Raw genomic sequence first — 25294 nt, 5'->3', positions numbered from 1 at the left:
ATTAAGGCTAATTTTTAGACAAATGAATTCAGTGTCTTTTAAGGATCAATATTTTTCAAGGTATTGCATCCAAGTTAAACACTCCAGTATTAAATTAAATTAAATTATATTTATAAATCACCAAATCGTGACAAAAGTATTCACAGTGTTGTGACAACACTACTTATGTTGGAAAATTTGAGGAGAATGACCATTTTGAAAATGATTCATGTACATCATGCATGTATTTTATGCATTTAATAAGATGCACTACTTTGTCTTCCACTTTTATGTCCTCCCTGGTTAAAGGACCTATCAAGCAAATCCTATAATTCACCATGAGGTAGTAACTGGCTCCACCGCAGTGAGAGGTTGTGTGTAACAGTATCGCAGTTATTCCATTGGCCACTTGTAATCACCCTTGTGGTTTAAAAGGTCGAGGGGTCAGGGGTTATGGGAGATAAGGACCCTAGGGACCGTCATAAAACACTTGCGACACTTCAGCCCTCGTTTGTCATGCCAGAGCTCGATATCACTCATTCATCTTGGTTAGGGAAGTCTTTTCCTTTAATAGACACCTTACGTCATAATCCTGCACTGTGACCACCACAGTCTGCACTCTGAGGCCAGTTTGCACATTTTATTTTTACACTTATGTTTAGAGCATGACGGTGTATTTTTGTACTGTGTAAAGAATAAATAAAAAGGAGCCCTGACAGTTTCAATGTGTGTGTTTATATGTCTGTGTCAACAGAGAGCCTGTTTAAATCTACAGAAGCTTTATTTAAAATTGTTTGTCCTCCCTGTGTCGGACAGAAACACGAGTTTGAGGTTTTCAAAGTCAAAACACTCTTCGTCAGATTGGGTGGTAACAGTGAATAGCTCGCCCTCGTCCACATCTGCATTGCATTTTCCTGAATTTGCCAGCGCAGAAAGGAACAATCAAACGGCCGACAAAACAAATGAGATTCCCTTACATTAGGCAAGCGTGTAATCACATTTCCCATGTTGTCTCTTTCCCTATATGCTATGTCCTGTCGAAAGTGGAACCACAATATAGGAGGTGCATCAGGAGGGTCACAGTGCAGCCTGGTGCAGGCCTCCCTCCGTTAGCTGTGCATACAGAGATGCTGGCTCCCGCTGAGACATCTCATTTAGTGCATCTGCAAACAACATTACAGGTGGAAACGCTTTAGGAGATGTCTTGCAAGCATTAATCCCATTTGTGTCCTAACCCATTTCAAATGTGCATGCCGCTGCACTCATGAAATGAGAGAGATACTGCGGCGATCAAATGGGTGCAACACAAACATTTCCAAGGACTCCAGTGGACACAAAGGAGATGTCATCACTGAGAGGATCTGCATTCAGCGACAGAAAGGAACTAGATCTTTTAAATATAAAGCAGTGAGCAGCTGATTTAATAAACTACATGTGTGGAAATAAAATTCAAAAGAGTCTTTTGGAATTTTAGGTGTAAGAAAAGAGAAATAATGCCTATTAAATAATAAAATATGTATTGTTTTGCACTAATAGAGAAAGAAACAAAGGGCATATAGGCAATTACATGTGTCAAAAGTGAAACCACATCATGTCCTGAAATCTTAAAATTAAACGGGAACAGCAGCAGGTGGTGACACTAATTGTTGTATCATGCCTTGTAAAATATCTAAATGAAATTTGCTTCTTCTAATTAAATAAATCTTTCCAAAATCATGCAGTTAATTTGAAATGGCAGTGATCTACTGAAATTTAGGAGCACAACACTTTTGATATGGTAAGTTTATGTAGGAGAGTTTTTAAAAAATATATTATGTGATGTAGTGTATCAACATGATTGACAGAAAAAAACAAGAATTATCACAATCAGGAAAGGAAAATATGCACATCCCTCGGCTGGTGGTGGTTTGAGGAATACAATAAATACTGTCTGCTCCACCTTTGTTGAGCTTAGAAGCTAAAAACTACGAAATTAATCAATTTATCTATCACATGAAATCATACAAGATGAGATTCCTCTGTTAATCAAATCATTAACACTCAACAAATGTCTTTAAATCCAGGTGTGAATGCTTTAAATGACTCATGAGGACAAAAATTAAAACTTAACAAAGCCCCAAAGACAGACATGTAGGCAATGGATACAGCAGAGAGCATGACTACATATTAAATGCTGCCTGTAGTTAAATACTACCCTCTAGTGGGCGTTCCAGAATTGCAGTTACATTGCTGGATGTCTCGTCATGACCCAACCGGAGGAAGCAGAGGCTGTATTTTATTAACTGAAAGAATGGACGGTTCTTTAAAGATTTCCTGAACTTCCTTCTTCTATTAGTCTCAGATGAGATCATTTAGATAATTCAGAACAAACAGAAATCAGAAATGTGATCACTGCTAAAGTTCATGAGCCAGTGTCTGATGTGAATTATCTGAATGCACTCACGCAAATGATGCTGTTCAGATGTTTGCTCAAAAAGCATACAATGTACACCACATGGCATCGAGTCTGACCTGCTCCAGGGCTGCCTGGAAATCGTGGCAGTGGCAACACACTTTAAGAGCTTCATCGATCAGTCGACCGACAGAAAATTATTCAGCAACTATTTTGATGATCAAATATTGTTTCAGTAACTTTTGAAGCAAAAATGCCGAACATTCCTGGGTTCCAGCTTCTCAGATGCGATGGTTTGCTGATTTTCTTTGTTATATATATGACATTAATTTAGTTATCTTTAAGTCATTCAGAAAGAACAAGCAAACTCCAGATGTTACCATGGGTGATTTTTCAAACTACTTAACATTTTTATAGACTCGTGATGTAGCACTCGAGATTGGTCTTGGTCTTGGTTGAAGGTCTCATCTCATCTCAGACTCAGGGTCTTATTACAAGACCGGTCAAGACCACAACTGCAGAGATATCCCTAAATTGCCTGTAGAAAAAAGGAGTGTTAAAGACAGTTAGATTTATTTAATCTCCTTGTATTTGTTTATTCATAGAAAACAAAGGAAAATTCTCAACAATATAATTCACCTCTGCAATGCCCTCTGATTATTTTATCAAGACATTTCTCCTGGTACACTTAAGGCAATTAAAAAAGTGGATGAAGAGGAATCTTTACTTGTTTTCTGTGGTATTTCCGATCAAATTGAGGAGTGTGTATGGTTTGTATGTTCCACATTTTATCGCAAGTGTGTCATACAGTCTGAGACTAGTCTCGTCTTGACCTGGTCTCAACCCCTCAAAGTCTGTCTCGGTCTTAATACACTCTGTTCTTGGTCATGACTTAGTCTCGTTTTGGGTGGTCTTGACTACAACACTGCTGTCATAGACTCAGCAATTCATCGATTATTCAAGGAAAAAAATCCACAGATTAATCGATAATGAGATCATCATTAGCTGCAGCCTGACACACCTGTACTCTCCTTATCTCCCACTTCTCACTTCACTGTTTTACTTCCACGCTCTGAGTTAAACTACTATCAGCTGAATGACATACGCCACCCAATCCCCATGGCCTGCTCTTAGCATTCTCCTCCTTGGTCACGTCCAATTAGCTATCCCCTAAACACTCTTTCTCATTAGGCCAGCCATAATCCACTCATCGTGCCTTGATCTGGTGAATAAATCACAGAGTTTTTTCAGACTATTTTCCCTCCCTTGCTCCGCCACTGCTGCTGTCTTTTTAAGCTCCGTCTCTCCCTCAGCCTCGTTAACCCTGTCCAGAGTTTCTACGGTGACAATCTACGCCGGGCCTCCTCATTGGACATGGCAGCCGGCAATTTGCATGCCAGACTATTTCTCTTCATCATTGGGCCTCTTTCTCGCTCTCTCTCGTTCTGCCTCTCCCTCTCTCTATGCTAGAAGAATAGAGAATAACTCAGCAACTGACGGCAGACGGCATGCACGTCCTTGTCCTACAAGGTTACGAATCCATTTCATCTGTGCAAGAGGGGAGTGAATTAAAATAAATGATGGCCGGACATTTATTGCATTCTGGGGGTGAAGGAGGGATTGGGGAGGAGAGGCACAAGTTGCGGAGTGAGACTGGTGTCTCATACTGAGCCAGACTGGCAGACAGTTTGATATTGACTGGCATACAGCACTGGCACAAAGAGTGAAGACAATATGAAGATGGTAGAATTATCTGCCACAGAGCTGAGTTTGAATCGGTTTGTCTCTGAGCTGAGCGTACTTCAGTCTGAACTGTTGCTCTGTGATCATCCAACTCATCACATGTCAGTGTTTCCAGCATTGCATGCATATGTTAGTAGTCAGTGCCGGGACGAGTCCAAGCTGACCGGTGCTGCACAATCCAACACACTCTGTAAGAGCCAAATTCATGTTTTACACATGAATATTATTCATATGTTGATATTTTCATTATATTTGTACTTTAATATGATATAATAACAATTTGTGTGGTTACTGTGGAGATGCACTTAACATAAAATCAATAGCAGTTTTATGACCCTGTTGTAGAAACTGTTGTGGAGTTATCGGATACATATTAAAAAGACATCATTTTCTACTGAAATATTGTTTGTTTTTACCAAGTTTACTTTGTATCAAGGGACAGTAGGACTGCAACGGTATGATATTTTCATGGTATGGTAACTGTCTCAGTTTCACCGTATCACAATGTTAGGGTTACTGTTGGTTAAACAATCGTTTCATTACTAGAATTGAAACTTTAAACCATTTTGTTGATGGAAATGTGTGTAGAAAGTCTTATAAAAATAACTAAAACAAAGGGGAGATTCAGTGTCCAGCTGCATTTTTGTCCCAGTATCGTAGATAATCAAATGTTTTATATCTTTTATATATCTTTTATATCGCGGTATACCTTGAAACTGGTATATCACTGTAACTCTAAGGGACAGTGAATTAATAAACCATCTTTTGCTTTGAGTCGATGTGAGCTGAAACCCATCTCAGCTTAAGGTTTATGTCACTTGCTACAAAGTTTTGGATCCCACAAAATCAGTGAATATGACAATTCTGATGTAGAATCAATTATAAATTAGACTTCCTCAGTTTATTTTAAATATGAAAGGCAAAAATGAATTCTATATCGGGGTTTCTTCACTGTGAAGCTTGATCAATGAGGTCTGTGTAAATCACAAGCTTTGGTAAGATACCATATTATAGTGATAGACATTTGATCAAAATATTGCTAGTAGCAAGCAAGAAAGCTCTCACTAGAAAGAAGGGTAAAGAAACACCATCAATGAAGAGCCAATGGCAATAATTGTGGAAGACATCTTTACAATGGAGAAACGGACACTCATACTGAGAAAACAAGAAGCACAACTAGAAAGGGACTCTATACAAGACTCAAAAAGACGACACCAGACTGGAATAATAATCAATAGATACATTAATCCTTAAGGCTGTAAAAATGTGTATTTGCGCAAGCAGTTTTTGCTTTTTTAGCTCTTATTATTTTTCAATTATTATCTTATTAAGCTGTTGTTACTGACAAGTCAATGTCACAGAATTGTTTTAATAAAGATTTAAGTGGACAAAAAACATACAATATTATATCAATTCAACTAAGGCTCCAACTAATAATTTTTTATATTGTCAGTTAATCTGTTGACTATTTTCTCAAAAATGGTGAAAAATGTCGATCAGTGTGTTTCAATGCTCAATATGACGTCCACAGCTCAAAGATAGTCAGTTTACCGTCATAGAACAGTAAAGAAACCAGGAAATAGTCACATTTAAGAAGCTGGAATCAGAGAATTTTAACTTTTTTTTTCTTAAAAAATTTACTCAAACTGATCAATCTATTAACAAAATAGTTGTGGACTAATTAAATAGCTGACAACTTATCCATTAATCGATAACTTGTTGCACTTCCATGGTCAACAGTATGATTTATACTGATATAACAAAGTCTGCCATGATAGAATTTTGATTTGATTCAATTCCGAGGCCTGTGATCACTATGAAATGAAATCAGCAAATATCCTCTTTGCCTTTCTCTTGGCTTCTCCATTTTCTGCCTGGTGCTATGATGCTAGCACTGTTTAAATGTGACAGGTACGAGGTGCGCTTGGATGTAAATGTTGTCACAGATGTACTGTGTGAGTTTCAAAATAAAGGTGAATCTTAAAGATGATAATATATAATCAATGTCTTCACTTTGCATCGCTGATATTGGAATCGATATATTGATCCAGACAAGTATAAGTATAATACTTATTATTGTGTCAGTGGTGATAATTCTGGTGCACAAATGGAATACAATAGCCAACAAGTATATGCCTGCATCAATGCACTTTCTGTTATCGATTCCCCACATGCCCATCAGCTTTTGTCCTGCCTCTGTTTTTTTCTTGATTAGCTTTAGATGACGTCTAAACTTTCACATGATGACTTCTGCATTTAATCTATAGATGGGTTGTTCTTATTTTAAGCCACTGTTGAACAGCCAGTACTATTTATATAGGGATGTCTTCAGTCTGTTTTGTCCACATTTAGACTGTTACACAGTTTATAATATTTCTAACCTTGGAATAACTGCTGTCATTTAACATTCAGCACCGTGATGTTGTAAAAGGACGGGGATAGTGTTTATAGATGTCACTGGAGAGCCACTGCGCATCACTCCAAACTGCTCCTTGTTTCCGTCTGTGTGTTCCAGAAATACATCCTTGGACCCAAAGGATCCCTCGCTAAGTGACTTTTTTTCCTGTTGACCACAAAAGCTATCAATATGTCTGCCTCTTGACACTGCCCTATCTCTCTCTGGACACGCAGGCCGGACTCTGAATGCTGACTACTGCTCGCTGCACAACTCTCCTGGACCTCTTCCAGGACACTCCATTGTAATACAGTTATTTTTAGACAAGCCGACGCAAATAAATATTTATAGTTGTTTGCAGGTCAGGGGTCTCAATGAACCGCGGGGTGGATGGCAGTGAATAAACTACAGTATGTAACTATGTAAGCATGAATATGGGTTCAATACAGCCGGGCAGGCATAAACTGAAAGGGGATATTTAAAGGTACAGTTTACCCCAAAATCAAAAATACACACTGTCCTTCTTACCTATCAATCTAGATTGTTTTGGTCTTGAGTTGCCAAGTGCTGGAGATATCTGTTGTAGAGATGTCTGCCTTCTCTCCAATATAATGGAACTAGATGGCACTTGGCTTGTGGTGCTCAAAATAAAAAATACATTTAAAAAACTCAACAGCAATGTCTCTTTCCAGAAATCATGACCTGGTTACTCAAGATAATTCACAGACCTTGTTGTGAGCAGTTTCATGAAGGAACTATTTTCCCTCTACCAAACCAAACCCGCCAACTGCATCACCATGCAGAAGGAAGCGTGCATCTACTGCTAGCTCACCTAGCACCACTGAGCTAGCTATCGTCAGAGCTCAGCTGAGGAGGACGCCATTAATGTTTACATCTTACGCTGTCACGAGCATGAGCCTCTCGTTTATGAGTAGATGCACACTTCCTTCTGTGCAGTGATACCAGACCTCCAGGAGAGCAGCTCAGCCTTACTTCCGATTTTTCCCAGAGGCCACTTGCGGTATTGCAACAACAAAAAAATCCCCTGTAGCCCAAAAAGCATTTTCCCCATTTTAAAACAGACGTCTGTAAAACTGTTCACAGGACACCTCGAATTGCAAAAAAGGTCAGTTATCCATCCATTTTCATCCGCTTATCCGGGGTCGGGTCGCTGGGGCAACAGGCAAAGCAAAATACCCAGACGTCCCTCTCTCCAGCAACGCTTTCCACCTCATCCTAGGGGAATCCAAGGCATTCCGAGGCCAGATGAGATATGTAATCCTTCCAGCATCTTCTGGATCTGCCCCGGGGCCTTTTACCAGTGGGACGTGCCCAGAACACATCTAACAGGAAGCGTCCAGGAGGCATCCTGATCAGATGCCCGAACCACCTCAACTGACCCCTTTCCACATGAAGGAGCAGCGGCTCTACTCCGAGCTCCCTCCCGATGTCTGAGCTCCAGTTATGATTCTTTGTATTTTGAATTTCACTCCCCTTGATGAGCATCAGCATCATGCACCACGGCTGCCCTCCAGCCTCCTCAGAGGGGCGGAACCAAGCCTGAACTCTCGCCTGTGGTTGTTTTCCCCTGTACAGCTAGGACCCTGCTCTCCAGAGTCAATGTTACCTGTAGACAAAGCTCAAGCTCTGCTCTGTAGTTTAGTAGAAAGAAAATAGTTCCTACATGAAACTGCTCACAACAAAGTAAACAGCAGTACAGATGAGTGGACTCATATATATGTTTGATTTGGGGGTGAACTGTCCCTTTAAGGCTTGGCACTTGCTCATTCTTGACAACAGAAATAAAAAAACTATAATCTCTGGAGCAAAATTGAGGTTGAGATCATATCTATCAATACTAACACTGGTTAGGCTTCCAAACTTAAGTGGAGAGCTTCCTGGTGCCTGATGGGGTTATTCACTGCAATGTGGTGTTAGATTTTTACTCACACTTTCCCTGAATGCAGCGTTCTCATTTTCCCTGACATCTGGATGCCTGTGATAATAGCCCTGGCGCTGATCACTTTTACATTAAACTTCGGTCTGAATGGAGATGTGTGTCACTGGAAATTATTACACTTGTCACTTCACTACACTTCCTATCAAATTTATACTTTGGAGAGGATATTTCTATGCAAAGGGACCGGAGTGACCTAGACAAAGCCTTGGCTCGGGTGATGAAGGAGTAGCACAAGAAGGGAAAATTTAAGTTCAAGGAAGAAGTGCTGAAGAAGCCAAAATGGTGATTGAATGGTAACATTTTCCTGTGGTCTCCTCCCCCCGACCAGAATTTGGACAGACTATGGGGGAATATTGTGTTTCTGTCATTGTTCGTCTAGCATAACTCAGAGTCTAAATATAGGTCATGCAAGAGAGGACTGGGCCACACATGCAAGTGTACACGCATGGAAACACACACACGTACAAAACACAGTGAGTGAGTCACTGTGTGCTTTTACTTCGTAGTTATGTTTCTATTTCTGATCCTTCTACCTTTAAAAATAATTCAGATGGTTCAGATAAACTGACTTAAAGGGACAGTTCACCCCAAAATCAAAACTACACATTTTCCCTCTTACCTGTAGTGCTGTTCTTCAATCTAGATGGTTTTGGTGTGAGCTGCTAAGTGTTAGAGATATTGGCCGTATAGATGTCTGCCTTCTCTCAAATATAATGGAGCTCAAGAAATCATCAATCGATCTTCTATTAATGACCACACAGCCCAGATTGGTGGAATTTTCTTTCAGTACAGTATTGTGTGTAAGCTCAATACAGCATAGACAGAAATCAACATCACATTACATTAGTCACACGAAACCACAATATGCAGGATTGACATGAGAGTTAAAGTGAAATACGACTGTCAGGGTTAGTGAGGTGTTCAGAGGCCTTATTGCAGTGGGTGAAAAGCTGTTTTTAAATGAGATGATTTGGTGCCAGGGACCTACGTATGGTGCATCCTAGAGGACATCAGCTGGATGAGGTGGTGTGGAGAGTGAGAGGGCTCAGAGATGATTTTATTTTGCTCTGTTGATTGTGCATTTGTGATATAATGATTCAAATAATGGGAGGAGGTAGCCAATAATTTGCGGTTTTTCACATGTGTGTGACAACCTGTGCTGCCGTATGAAGCTGTTACAGATGAGATGAGTATGCGCTCGATGATGGTTGTGTAAAACTGAAAGTTTTGTTTAACTTTAATGTGGTCTGTGTTGATGCTCCTACACATAACACAGACAGAAGTGCAAGACACAGAAGCAGTGCTTGTACTGGGGCAAACCATACGGCGTCCACCTTCTGTTGCGCTAATCCCATTAACACTCGGCTTTTGGTGCTCATAGTGCCAAAAATAAAAAAACTCAACAGCAATGTCTCTTTCCAAAATCATGACTCTGTTACTCGAGATAATCCACAGACCTTATTGTGAGCAGTTTCATGTAGGAACTATTTTCTTTCTACTGAACTACACCTGGCAACTGTATCACTGCTCAGAAGGAAGTGTGCATCTACTATTAAATGAAAGGCTCGTCATCGTGACAGCGTAAGATGTAAACATTAATGGTGTCCTCAACTGCTGAGCTGTAACGTTAGCGAGCTCAGTGGTGCTAGGTGAGCTAGCAGTAGATGCACACTTCCCTCTGCGTAGTAATACAGTTGGCAGGTGCAGATTGAGAGAAAAAAGAATAGTTCCCACATGAAACTGCTCACAACAAGGTCTGTGGATTATCTTGAGTAACCAGGTCATGATTTCTGGAAAGAGACATTGCTGTCGAGTTTTTCAAGTGTATTTTTTTTTGGCCGCTCTAAGCACCACAAGCTCAGTGCCATCTAGTTCCACTATATTTGAAAGGAGGCTGATATCTCCAACACTCTGCAACTCACACTAAAACAATCTAGACTGATAAACAGCACTACAGGTAAGAGGAAAAACATTTACTTTTGATTCTGGGGTGAAGTGTCCCTTTAACATGCCCTTAAAATGGATAATCAGTGCACTAACTATACTTTTTCTATTATAGTTATGTTTTACAGTTATTTGATTATTACACATACTGAAAAGTTACACAGAAATACCAACTCAGTAGTACACTGCATTATCCCTGTACTCACCCACTTCCACACTGTGAACAGTTCAGAGTCTGTATAAAACTATAAGGTATATAAAGTACAGACGATCTTCAGAGACAAATCAGTGTAAATACAATATGTAAAAAAAAAAAGTCAGAGCCTACCGTGAACAGATGAAACTACTGATGCCAATCAATCTTCTGCAAAAATGTCCAGAAGTCGAGCGGTTCTGTTTCTTTCTCAGTTATTCATCATACGACTGATTGTCGTCAGAGTGCAAGCGGTCAGACAATACAGAGAATACAAAGAAGTCGATTTTAATTTCTGAAAGTGATGGTGTACACCTCCCTTTCTGGGACCACATGTACCCATAATGGATCAGATTCCGCCAGAACATTTTGTGCTGTGCCTTTCTCGATTTTCTGACCGTCTCAATAAAGAAAAAATAAATACATAATAATACGGTGGACTGCTCAATCTGCTTTTCAAGACCACATCAATATTTGCCATTGCAGCCAAACGGCTCACAACAATTAGCGATCTCTACTTTCAGCAGCACAAACAGAGGCACATTTTGACCTTCCTGCAGACCACCTGCTCAGGCGTCTGTCAGTCATGGCCGCACAAATAACCGAGCTACTCAAATACTTGTCATCATCCCTCATCAGCATCCTGATTGTTGAGGAGGAGAGATTAGTGGGAATGTCCACATACATCCAGCGGCCTCTGATATGACAGCAAGGGTTTATGGGACAGCAACGCTAGAGTCCCGCCTGCTTCACCTTGACCCCAGCGGCCCGCTTCCGCCGCCACCATTCCTCTCGTCTCAGGCTCTCCAGTCTGACCTCGTCATCCCGGGGCCTCTGGCCTCGCCTCTGACGGCTGAGTTATTACCATAATTACCCAGGAGGCATTGCAGGGAGCGGCCACATGGCAGAGGCTGCCCATGTTTAACAGAATATTTGGGTGTTTTATCGACTTTAACTCAGCCCCTGGGGCAGGCGAGAGGGGGCCTGGATGATAAGAAAACCACTCATGTGGGAAATGAAGAGGACCGTTTCACAGACGGAACCAAGAAGGGGATGAAATATACTGTTAATGCAGCAGTGGCCAGTGCACATATGTCATATATTCTCTAAGACAAGGTGTAAATATGCTCATATATTCAGCCGGTGTCGAGCAGAAGGACTTGGGTGGAGATGACTACCTTCTAAAAATAGCCCTTTGAACTCTCTATAATGAAAAAGTATTTGGATTGCTTTGTGTCAACATTAAATATTTCATGTCCCGAGGTGGAGTGAAGGTTTGCACAGCAGGGATCTTCTGAATCGACAGACTGAAAGGGTTCAGGTTTGGGGAAATTTTACTACTTTTTTTTTTTTCAACTTATTCAGCGTCAGACCAACTTACAGAGACTTTCCATGTCTGTGTAAATTTGCTCATTTGAATTCATCGAAGCCTATGGGATCAAACAGAAACTCCTCTTAAAAACAGCAGTTCAACATACATTCAAACTGAGCACAAGGTCATAAAAATGTATCTAGGAAAGACAATAAAATTTATCTTAAACTGAACTATTCCTTAAAGTCCCTCCCCAGACACGTTTTAAAGTATGTAATATTTATACTAATATTTTATTTAACATGGTTTTCACACATAATAGTTTAAACAACTCTGGGCTGGAAGCAGATCTACTCTTACTCCCTCATTGTGAAATTTTCTCAAGGTAAGTTTCGCTTTCTGCTTTCTCCAGCGCCCCTAATGCTTTGTTGACCAGTGAAAGAGTAGTGCGCATTTACATGGGATTGTCCAATTGCCCAGAGCAAGTAAAATACCACGTTGAGATAGTAAATCTATCAACTCTTAACTCTTAACACACTGTTTTTCTCTGGAAGTCACAAAAGGGTGAGCCATCTCGCTTCCCTCTCGTCTCTGTTGAGAGCTTGCACATGTACAGTACTGACTGGGCACTCGATGAAAATGGCGGCGAGTAAAGATGATATTTATGAGCTGAACTGCAAGTGAACACTTCAATCAAACTGAAAACTGAGTTTAGTTTGGAGGTGTTATAGGATGTGAGTGTTTTGCGAAGTTTGCCACAAGTTTAAGAGCAAGGCAGATAGAACTGGGTCGTTTTTCAAGACAAATTAACTTTAGTCTTCGCTGTTATGGACTGAAATTGTATAGTACCCTTTTAGTCATCTGACCACTCAAAGTGCTTTTTACACTACGAGTCACATTCACACATTCACACACAGAAGGCTGAGACTACCATACAAGGTGCCACCTGCTACCCAGTTAGACATTCACACACACTCACACACTGATGGAAAAGCCATCGTTGAGATAGTAAATCCCAATTGGTGGACGACCTGCTCTGCCTTTGAGCAGGTTATTTGATAATTGCCAATAAATAAAACAATTTGTATTGACCAAGTAAAAATTGACTTTGGGCAAGTAGATTACTGACACACTTGACCAACTGGGCATTAATGACATTAATGTGGACCCCTGATGATTTTTGTTAGCTTGTAGGCTAACAGGCAGTGGCTAAGAACGGGTATGACACCACGTTAGTGTTTGTGAAACACACAAGAATATCTTCTATGATGGGGTTTTTGGTAGATAGTAAGCGGATGCTCCAGGGTCCTCTGTACAATCAAAAACTGCACACTCTACCATGTTTGCTGTCAAAACTTTCACTAGGCTGATGCAAACTCATGCTCTCCAAGATGTCCACTCTACGTTGGAGGTTTCAGATTTCTGTCCTGGTGTTGCGTCGAGGTCAGTTCCCATGTCAATATGTGTTTCCTGTGTAAGACAGCTACTGGCTTTTGTATTAGTTTCTAGATGTACCTAATCTAGCTTGCCTGGGGTACATTTGAATTTAGGAAAATGCACAGATGTCGCCCCCTTCAGTAGAGGAATGTGTAATCCCTTCTCTAGTGACAATCTTTGCACAGACAGAAATCAGTCTGGTCAAGGTCAGATATTTTAGGGGACATAAACAGAACAAAAACACATTTTTGAGTGGACGTGGACTTTTATGAAAAATGTTTTCTTCCTGCTACAACTGCAAATATAAACACATTTTGAAAGCCAGGTGGATGTTATCTCCAAAACTAACAGTTTCAGCTATATGTAGAATTTTGAAGAAAGCTCTTTATAATCCATGTCTATACTTTCATGTCTACCAAGCCAGGAGGCCATGCATATTCATACAGCTGGAGTGAAAAGTAGAGCCCAGCCTGCCATACACAGGGCACAGAGGCCATTGGCCTCAGGCCAACAACGCACACAGAGACAAAGGTTGTGTATAGTAAGCACACACTTCTATTAGTTTCTGTATTTACACTTAAAAGCTCCGGCAAACCCACACAGAGAAATACAGAAACACACACACATTCACACACGCCCTCACCTGCTTGGAAAGGTCAACGCATTAGCATTCCAATACATACAATATTCAGACTTTCCTGGTCTTATATAGCTACCCATCAAACATGTCCAAGATGGCACTTAGCCGTGTGTGCCCGTGTCTTATTATGCAGACCCATCTGTGTGGGTTCAAAGGTCATGGCCGGGCCTGGCAGGGGCTACAGGTGAGCAGATGAGAACAGTAGGGGCTCGGTTTAATTTAGCTAAGCACTACAGGATGCAGTGCGCCCCTGTATCTGGGAAGGACAAGTTGAACTTTTCACACTGCGCCTCAGACTCATCGTTTCAATGGGTGGAAAGTCGAGGAAAAATGAGTAATAGAGTCAAGTAAAAAAAAAAGCTTTTGACAGGGAATCTGTTTCTTTGTGGCTGAGTTGTTTTTTTTTATTTTGTGTGAGACTTGTTCAAACAAAGACAGACAAGCACATAAACACACATACACACAGGGCTCTGTCACCAAGTCTGTGTTTTTACCTCCCTTTCTTTCTCTTTCTCCCTCTGACACACATCCAAGCACACAATACACACAGACATATTGAAAGAAGATGACTGTCAGCAGTGTAATCGTGTGTGTGTGTGTGTGTGTGTGTGTAATGGTGTGAGGGTGTGAGGGAGAAAATCCCTAATCTGGCATGGGCCAGCTTCCTGTCTAGACTCTGCATGAGGAGGCCAGCACTAACCTGGCCAGTGCTGTGAGTGTGTATGTGTATGTGTGTGAGTCCATACATGCACATTACTATTGTGTCTGTGTGCATGCTACTAATTTATGTGTGAGCACAGACCTACATTATGTCTGTGTCTTAGTTGCACACTATCATTGTACTCGTCCAAACCAGAAAACAGACATTAACCTCTGGCCTTCCGTATCTACTCTCCAATGCTTGTTTTGAAACTGGACACTTTCCAGTAAAAGCTCCTTTTTGTTTTCTGTTATTTTGACACTTTCTCTGCCACGCGTGCCAACGCTGCCGTGATTCCAAAAGCCAATTTCCTCATTATCCAACTTGCACTTACGGGAATAGAGAGGTGGGGGTGTGGAGGGTTAAAGTTGGAGGGAAATGGAAAAAGGCCTGATGTGGTTTTCACTGAAATTCCACACAAAGAGCGAGGATGAGCTAGAGAGGGACTGAAAGGCTCTAGTTCTCCTTCCTTATTCTCTGCCCTTACGAAACACAGCTGATCAGCTGAACAACAGTAAATATAGTAGTGACAGCTGTATATATATTTGCCCCCGCAGCATAATAACAACACTAAAAAAGAAAAAGTTGCTGAAAAAGAATCCCTCACAGTTTGGTAACATGACCAAACTGAGCTGAATCATAACTGGAACCGCTGACAGCCTCTCGCCATCAATCATGCACACAAACCCTGCCATTAGTAATCACAACAAACACCACTGAGCACAGCAACTTTCTTCCGCCCTACTCACGCTGAGTGCTAATCAAAAAATGCTAAGTGTGTTTAGCCTTAGCTCTGACAGTATTTGTCTGGAGTGTGAATCAACATCATGGACGTTCGCTATTTCATATTCATGCAGAGGCCCAATGACACCTCGTCCTCGGCTTTCTAAAAGGCCTTAACTCAGCAGATCACCACCCCCGTAGACCCAGATGTAAAGTGAACAGTCTTCACCTCTGTGACATCAGACCGCCACAATATGCCGTCTTATGGGAGCAAGCCGTCACGGAGGCCTGCCAAAGACCACGGCCAAGACCACAGCGGCCAAAAGAGCCAAGAGGAACAAATGACAAAGTGATTTTTAGGAGGAAAAAGAAACAACTATATGCAAGTATTTGTAGCGTTCTTTGAAAACTCAAACAATATTTTCATTTTTAAAATAATTAAATGACTTATTACAGGCTAATGTCAAGGGGTCTAAGGTTGTGATCAGAATTATCTTGTCGCTCTACAGAGCTTTTTAGCTTTTACAACATGCCTTTGTTTTACATCCAACACATTAACTGCAGTGCAAATTTTTTTCATTTTCCTCCCATCGACCCCGTTTTTTTGCAAACAACCTCTGATTAACGCAGCATCAAAGAGCAGACAGACAATATTAGCAACTAGCTGGTGAAGAAAGTCAAACTAGCATGCTAAGACTCAGATATTTCTCTCAAGGGTTGAGGGAAACCAAAAGAGATGTAAAATAAAGGTAAATATTGTACTTACATTTCATTAGGTCGCCAGAAACATGACTCCAGTGGGATGTCAATGTCCCTCCATGTCTCATGCGAGCCAGCACTTGTTTGCTAACAGGTTGGCCATGGCCTCTCTCAGCTAGTTTGAAGGTCCTCTGCCCCCTAGTGGACAAAAAATTAAATTGATTAGTCAAAAATGTAAAATAAATGAAATTATTAATAAAACTCACTTTACGACCTGCAGGCTAGGGTGCTGAGTGGCCTGCCGACCATTTTAAGTTATAATAAAAATTTGATTTGCGCTGGGAACTGCTCTTTGTACTTTTAATGTATATAAGGTGTTATTCATACATTCATGTTCTGTAACTGCTTATCCTGGTACAGGGTTGCGGATGTGCTGGAGCTTATCCCAGCTGTCACAGGAAAAGAGGCGGGTACACAGGTCATATAAAAGTGCCAGAGTACATAAAAAACATGAAAATAGAGCTAGTTTATATTTTTAAAAAAGTACCAGAGAGGAAACCCCTGGACAGAGCTCTAGGCTAATTATCTGTATATGAATTACTAATGTTTATTAACTGGTCTCTGACCTCCTTTCATTTTGCAAAAGTTACCACTAGTCAAAGCGAGTTGAGTATCCCTGATTCAGCTGAAGCTTTTATGAAGAGAGACTTAAACTAAGAGCATTAAAGGAGCTCTATATGATATTAAGAGTGTATTTATGTTTCAGAGGTTGTCTGCACACGGCTCTCAACGTGTCGGTGGCTGATCCGGTGGCTACAAGCTAAAGGTGCTAACAACACTAACAGTGTTAACAATGGCACCAGTGCTGACAAAGGTAACAGTGTTAACCAGTACAATGCTGTACCAATATTAGCAGTAACCGCTGTATGAGCACACTGCAGAGAGGCGGCAATGAGGTAGCCAGCGGGATAAACACATCTTGTTATAGCTTCAGGTTATAGTTGTATTGTTGTTGCTGTTGTTATTGTTGCGATGACTTGATGTTGTGTTGCCTTGCTTTTGTTATTGCTGATGCCATTGTGTGATGAATATGTTCTATTTTTTTATAATTGGGTTTTTTATATAAAAGTGTTTTTTAGCAGAGAAATTATTCTCCTTTTCCTGCCCAGGGACGATAGATGAAAATTAGCTTATTGCTAACTCTGGTGCAGCTAAGTAGCTGTGCCCTGTCCCTGTTAAATAAATAAAATAAATAAATAGATTACAACACACACAAAGGGAGCATGACTCTGTGCTCAAGACCCCATCAACACTATATCTTTGCATAGCAAATAGTTGTTTGTCATTGTATAAATGCTCTGGAAGTTGTACAGAGCTCCTTTAAATCTCGACAGGAACAAAAGTTAGATGTCTTTAAGTTCAGGTTCTTCTGTGCTGCGGCACAATTACTTAAAGCTCCAGTAGGCAACACTGTTTTGGTATAATTGAGTAAAAATTTTATAATATCCTCTAAGCATAATGTAAATCAAGTGGTCTGAGAGAAACAATAGGTTTCTGCACCTCACCTGGCTCTGTGTTCAGCCTCTAAAGAATCAGTATCGTGCTGATGTGCATCAACCAATCAAAGGTCAGCTCAGACCACTGCGTTCCTATTGGCTGTTCTACTGCATATGCGCGTTCCCGTGCCGCTGGCAGAAGGGGAGAGCAAGCGGCAATGGCGAACAGTGCACCAGGTAAAATAGCTATTCCAGCAGTGGCTACAACTGCCTACGTGGCTAAACAACCCAAAAAAAGGAAGACAGAACTCAGTTCCCCGGAGCCCCAGAGGGAGGGGAAGGGTGAGGTGGGGCCGGGCCCGGCTGGAGGGCGCGAGGGTCGGCCATGGGAGTGGAGCTGAGGGCTCTCCGCGGAGAGGGAGAGCCGAGCCTCGGGGGTATGTGCAGGCGGGCTGCTGCGCTGTGAGGGAGAGCCGAGGCTCGGGAGTATGTGTGGGTCCGCGAGGGAGGGATGGGGAGGGCTGCTGTGCAGAGAGGGAGAGCCGAGCCTCGGGGGTATATGTGCGGGGCCGCGAGGGAGGGATGGAGCGGGCTGCTGCGTGGTGAGGGAGAGCCGAGGCTCCCAGAGAGGGAGAAATAGAACCAAGTAGGATAAAATACTCGCGTGCTCGTCTGGTAGGAGGGGCTCAGGGCGGAGACAAATGAAACCTAAATCAGATGAGACTCAAAAATCAACCGTTTTCAGGCTTTCTACCTACTGCAGCTTTAAAGTGAGACTGTGTAACTTGTATGCAATGTTGCCAGAGGTGACAAAATGCTAAAACACAGTGCAACAGTGGCAAAAGTGGGTAGTCACAAAGTCAGTGAACTTGCCAAGTATTGTCTATTAAAGAGCAATATCAAGCTAAAGTTTGCTAGAATTTGCTACTTGTCATACAAGACTAAGTAAAGCGGGTAAAGAATTGAAGATTACTTAAGTAATTTCTTCTTTTAAAAGTTAAATAGTCCTACTTTAGTGCTTTTTTCCTTTTTACATAAGAGGTCAGTAAGTACTAACATGTCTAGCTGTAGTCTGAAAAGGTTGGTTTCCATCATGTAGTGACTCTACAGACTTCAGTGGGGAGTTCAGAAAAGTCAGAAAAGAGAGGAGCCTTGACTGAGACTAGCAACCACTGAGATAAGTCCATAAAATGAAGGGAAAGCCAATCGTCCAGAGGCAGGGGAACATAATGGTCATGCCAGACTTGTGTAAGATTTGACTATAACTTTGAGGCAGGAAGGAGCACTCTGCTTCACTTCCCTGTAGTGAACAGAAAACAAAGTCTTAGCCAGTCTAAAACAATCGCAGCCTGAAACACAACCTGAGCACACCTGTGAGTAGACCAACATCCAGATCCTTGCTCACTGCCCCAACATAACCACAACACACAGATACTGCCATGTAATCATTTTACCATCGTACTTGTTCTCTGGAGGACTGAAGCAAGACGAAGACATAAACCCAAGGCACAACAACGACACAGTGACAGACAAGCTTTTGCTGACTCCACGTGATCTCACCTTAAGTCATCGTCTAGCCGGTGTGGTATTCCTTTCCTATGTACATGTATTAAGAAAGCCGATGACTAACACAGATGGTGGACGAATCAAATGAGTCATTTGAGTTGTATGGCCATGACATATACACATCATTGTCTCCGCTGGTGTGGGTTTAAGGGGTCTCCTGTTGGCATTCCTATCCAACTGACTCCCCAAGTATGACTCACAGACTTGTTACCCCCAGACGGAGCAGACTTTACTGTGCTGGCTTGTCAGTGTGCTGTTGTAGGGAAATCTGGCGGGATGCTACTTAGTATTTGGGGTTTGTCTGACTCTGTCTCGCCAGTCTTAACAGTCTGACTTTGTGTGTCTGGTCAGACGGTGAACTGTCTACTCTACGGGAACCACGATAAAATCTTAAACTGTTTTATGTTCTGTAAACACAACAGTCGCCTGATCGCCATGCTGCTAGAGGAGGTTAAGCGCTATGGTTGCAGTAACCACTCTGACAAGTACAGTCAGCAGGAATGTAACCTACATTACAGCGAAAAAGAAGACATATTCCTCCGCACTGCTACCAGCATGTGTTTTTGTTTTCATCCTCCGGTCTGTAGCTGCATTCCTTTCCTGTGTGTTGTACGAGACGGAGAGATTGCCGGAGAATGACTCACTAAAACCTGACCCAGCAGTGAGGTAATCACTGGAGGACGCTTGGAGTAAAAGTGAACTTTGATGGTGATGGCTGGGATCATGTCTAGGAATCCCCAGACGGTTTGGAATAGTACAACGTGTGTGTATGGTGTGTGTGTGTGTGTGTGTGTGTGTGTGTGTGTGTGTGTGTGTGTGCGGGGATGACATAATTTCTGTGCACCAGTCCAGTCCATTAGATGGTGTGTGTGCATGGCCTGCTGATGAAGGCCCATAACCCATTACAGAGTCTCTCCACACAAACTTGATAAGACGAATGGAAATAGACGCTCAACACAAAAGTACAACTGCTAGTTGATCATTTTTAATTCTGCCTAGTTTTATTTTAACATGTCTGACACAACCAGAGGAGAAGAACCAAAGGATAAAAACTGTACAACAGTGTTGATTATGATGATGAGGATGATTAGGAATTTTCAAATACAGATTTTTTTAATTAATTCATTAATTTTGCAGATATAATATCTCAACTAAACGTGACATTTCAAAACTTTCTGGAGTTTTGAACGTAGGACACTTTCATTTAGCTTTATATATACACTCCCTGCCATAAACTTCTGTGTCAAGGGGGACACAGGGGACACATCCCCCTCGATATTTAGAACATGGGCATTTGCAGAAACATGAAAGCAGACGGCCTTTATTTTTTCCAAATTAAAAACATTTACACTGTATGTTGATAAAGAAAAGAAACAAATTGGTGCATAAAAATTCACCAGGATGCAGGAAATTAAATGTTCTGATTGATGACCTTTGCACCCCTTATTTTATATGTGTCACCCATAATATTGAAACTAAACCTATGCCCTTGCTCCCTGGTCACTTTATTAGGTACACCTGTCAGTCCAAGCCATCCACTTCCACTCTGGTGTAAGCAAAAACCTCACTAACAGTTGAATTCACACCTCTGACAGTGTCAATCAAATCTGAACACCTTGTCTTTGTAAAGGTAAACTCTATGGCTGAGCTGCTGTATTAGATTTCACAGGTGTCCCTTATCTGAGTGTACATTTCTATTTAACATGATCCTCTGAAAATGTATAAGATGTTGGGTCTCACTGCTCTCTCTTGTGTCCGCACACAGACACAGACAGCAGATATTGTTTGTTATGTAGCATCACCTGCTGGCTTAATGGAGAACTGCCAACATTATTGGAATTGCCAAATGATGACATAAAAATAGCAGCAACATATAAATCAGAGATATATGCTAATATTTTCAAGCGATGGCCCAACTTTGATGGCCTAAATGTAAACCTATATAAAAACAATACAGAAAAGAGACTTTAACTGAACTTAACAGCCTCCCTTACAGGTATACTAGGAAATATTATTGGTTGCTGATTGTTAATATGCTCGAGAGCGAAAATTAAAGTAAAAGCCGACCTTAGATTCATTCCCATTTGGCATTTTGCCTCACATATATCTGCTGTGTCTCTTGGATGCCTGCTGCTCACAGTCTGGCACCTGGTCACTATCTTTGTATAAAGCCCCAACGTCACCTGAGCGCTGTGGGGTACACGCCCATAAACACAGAAAATAAGAAGAAAATAAAGGCAGAGGGCAGAGTCTCTGCAGAAAAATACACGCCACACACTTCCAGAGGGCCATAAGTGATGATTAAGAGGGATTACTTCTGTATGGGTCTATGTGACAGGGTCAATTATACAGCAGTAATATGTGTGACAAGTCAGATGTACATTTGTGATATTAAGTATTATAATTCCACAAAATTTGTTTCAGTTGAAAGTTACTTGACATGCTTAGGGCCTCCAAAATCAATATGTGGAATGTTTGATACTCAGTTTCTGTACCCCTATGTTCACCTTTGGGGGTACCCCACCTATAAAGGGGTGTCTACCGTCTTGCTGTTGCGCTATGTGGGAGAGGGGCTCGAGTTCGTATGGTTGTGTTTGACGGAGGATTTTGTTTTTGCCACTTGCTGTCAGGAATAAATGGAGATCGCCTCTGAAGATACCCACGGTCTGGGCCTCGACATATCTACACAATGCAGACATCATAAAATTTGGTGGACACCTATATGGGGGATATGTGATGGTTACAGAGTTATGGCCTTGGTTAATGTAAAGCCCTGTACACAGAACAAGGAACCTCCTGAATGATGTCAGAACAACCCAATGTTCTCTTTGCAGTGGAATGTAAACTTTAGTTTAAATAAGCCGTGTAATTAAAAGGTATATTCACTGAAGTATGTCAGACAAACTGGGAAATTATTTACTAGAAGAAGACCATCCAAAAACCAAAAATCACAAAACAAAAGCCAAGTGTTACCACACTTGGTAAGAGATAAAAAAAATCATGAATGACTTTGCAATGTGTCACAGTTTCCCTTAAAGGTCTAGTGTGTGTAGGATTTAATGGCAGAACTGAAACTTCTCCCATGTGCTAAGTGGGTAGGAGAACTACAACTGCCGAAATGAACAATATGAATAGCCCTATCTAGACCCATTTGGTTTGTCAGCTCTGGGCTACTGTAGAAACAACATGGCAGCCTCCATAGAAGAGGACCTGCTCCATAAATAGGTGTAAACCACTCTAAGACTTTCAGGAGATTAAACTAAGAAAAATATAGTTAGAAATATTTGATACCATTTCTGCCAATAGATGGCCCTAAATCCTACACACTGGACCTTTAACTTGTGAGATAAGCCATAATGCAATGATGCAACACAGTGGGTATGCAAGACTGTGGCTGAGGGATACCAGGGACCAGGGTGCTTGTCCCAAAATAGTTTCACAATGACTATGAAGACATCTCATTCCCTGCTCATTCTTGGATCGTGCAAAAAGCCCAAACATCCACTTTGGGTTTGGATCGCTCAAACATCACTGAGCCAAAGTTATGAATGAAGACATTTCAGCCAGAGGTTGGAGCGACGTTACGGGAAACCTAATTTCTGAAGACTAAACAGAAAAGCAACAATGTCCCTGTGGCAGAAGCACTAAAGACAACAGATACTGAGGAGCTTGTTGACTGACAAACAATGTAGAGCTTTTATAGTTTGCCTGCACAAAAGAGCTTTACTGCAGCTGATATTTAGAGTATGTGGGGCAACAAAATGCTGAATCAAGCCTATTTTAATGCAACCGTCAATGACGTTACGACGAACTTGACATTACTAAATTGCTCAAAAGAGAATCGAAAGGTCTAAAATACTCTCTACATCATGCACCATTCACAGATATGGTGATGTTCATAAAGACAGAGTGTCAGATGGTGCATGAGCATGTATGAAAGATTTATTTTCAAGTATCACAGTGAGATGAGGACCACATGACTTTGTTCTAACAAAAAATGTAAATATAAACCTCATATACATCTTCAACTCCAGCAAACAAGCAACACATATCAAGAACGCTTGTATGTAGCGCACACTGGCACCTGGGCACATGATTCAAAGCCAAATATTTACCAAGTTTGGACATTCTACGAAATAATTCTTGCTATGCAAACTGGTAGGCAAAAGCAACATAGTGAAATACCAGACCCCATGTTTGGGTACGGGGCCTCCAGTGGTTGAGTGAGCTTTGACCTAAAATAGGTCTGAGAATGTGGATATGCTCTATGAATAGAGATAAAACAGACTGTGGAAGGGAAAAAAATCAAAAAGATAAAATAACTGAGGGGCCTGCAAATAAACCTTCAGACATCAGAGCATAAAAATGAATTTTGTGTGGATAGTGGTTTGCTGAGGGCATGGGAAAATCTGCACCCACAGAGAAGAAACTCTGGTTCTTTTGAACAGTAATGCAATCATGTTGCCAGACAGTGTCTGAAAGGATTTCTGTAATTTGAGAGCTTGTCCTGTATTGTGTGGGTCTTTGTAAGAGGGCTCCAGCAGAAGACGAGCACACAAAGGACTTAACTGTGCACTATCAGAACTGATCTTTGTGGAATTTTTATGTGTGAAGCCTAAAAGCCCAGTTGATTGCCTTTCTTATGTTTGATACCACAGAGACAAAATAATTGTTTTAAAGGAACAGTGTGTAAGATTTAGGGGGATGTAGGGGGATTCAATGGCATCTAGCAGTGATGATTATAGATTGCAAACAGCCGCAAACTTCTCCTGGTTAGAATTCCTTCCATGTTCATTGTTCAGGAGGTTTTTACCAGGAGCCGAATTATACACAGAGGTCTCTTCCTCTCTAAAACAAACGTACCAGGTGATTTAAACAGGTAAAAACACTGAATAAAGCAGTTTCACGTTACCAAACAGTGTTTCCCCTGCACCGTTTAGTACCTTGCAAACAGGCCGCTTGCCCAGCACCTGCCAATAGGTGCTCACCCTATTTCTGAACTAGACATTCAGGAGGTTGTTTTATCATGAGCTAAATTATCCGCAGAGGTATCATCCTCTCCAGAACAAAGAGACCCAGTGATTTTAACTGGTATAAACACTGAATAAGGTTTCACATTAAAAAAATCAGTGTTTTTCGATGCTCTTGTCACAGAGGGGCTTCCAACTTTGGTGGCAGACATGAAAATGGCCCTATCTAAAGCCAGTATTTGGTTGTCCATTCTGGGACACTGTAGAAACATGGCGGTGCAACATGGCGGACTCCGTGGACGAGGACCCACTCCCTATGTAGACATGAACAGCATCACACTGGGCACCTGGAAGAAGTTTCAGTTGGTTACAATTAGCAGTCCTCACCACTAGATGCCACTAAATCCACACTGCCCTTGAAAGTTTTTCAAATATTAAGTGAATTATGATCTATTCAAAATATGTAAGGAAGAATTATTTTTTATTTGTTTGTCAATTTTAAGGTCCAGTGTGTAAAATTTAGGGGGCTTTAGCGGCATCAAGTGCTGAGGACTGCAGATTGCAACCAGCTGAAACTTCTCCCGGTTAGAATTCCTTCAGTGTCCTTCACTGTCTTTCAATGCTTTTTTTGGTAATTTTGAGATACCTATTTACTTGTTCTAGCTTCTTTTATTGTCCAAATGCCATTTTAATGTTTATTAAAGGAAAAGTACATAGGATTTAGTGGCATCTAGCAGTGACAATTGCAGACTGCAACCAGGCGAAATTCCTCCAATGTGCCAAGAGTGAACTCCCGGTTAGAATTTCCTTAGTGTTCATTGTTCAGGAACTTTTTATCAGGAGCCAAATTATCTGCAGAGGTCTCTTCCTCACCAACATAAAATGACCCACTGATTTAAACCTGTAAAAACATTATAGGCAGTTTCACATTTAAAAAAAACACCCTGTCGTAACAGAGGGGCTTTCTGTAGAAACATGGTGGTGCAACATGGCGAACTCTGTGGACAAGGACCTGCTCCCTGTGTAGATATAAACAGCTCATTCTAAGGTAAAAAAACCCCACAATAATTCATATTTTTGGGTGATTATAGACAAAATAAAATATTACATTTATTCAGTTTCTGCAAATATATCCCCCTAAATCC

General features: G+C 41.2%; 1 protein-coding gene across 2 annotated transcripts in view; it reads right to left on the bottom strand.

Moving 5' to 3' along the window:
- LOC117270869 (steroid hormone receptor ERR2-like) overlaps positions 1-25294 on the bottom strand; it is a 215311-nt gene that overhangs the window by 97129 nt on the left and 92888 nt on the right. For both annotated transcript variants that reach the window (XM_078173784.1, XM_033648813.2), the window contains one exon: positions 16185-16315. In XM_078173784.1, coding sequence (XP_078029910.1) covers positions 16185-16186 — 2 coding nt within the window. In that variant the 5' untranslated portion in view covers positions 16187-16315. The remainder of the gene's footprint in view (positions 1-16184; positions 16316-25294) is intronic.

Source organism: Epinephelus lanceolatus, chromosome 13 (assembly GCF_041903045.1).
Source record: "Epinephelus lanceolatus isolate andai-2023 chromosome 13, ASM4190304v1, whole genome shotgun sequence".
Lineage (NCBI taxonomy): Eukaryota > Metazoa > Chordata > Actinopteri > Perciformes > Serranidae > Epinephelus > Epinephelus lanceolatus.
The sequence above is the reverse complement of the archived record's forward strand: the minus strand, read 5'-3'. Positions and strand labels throughout refer to the sequence as shown.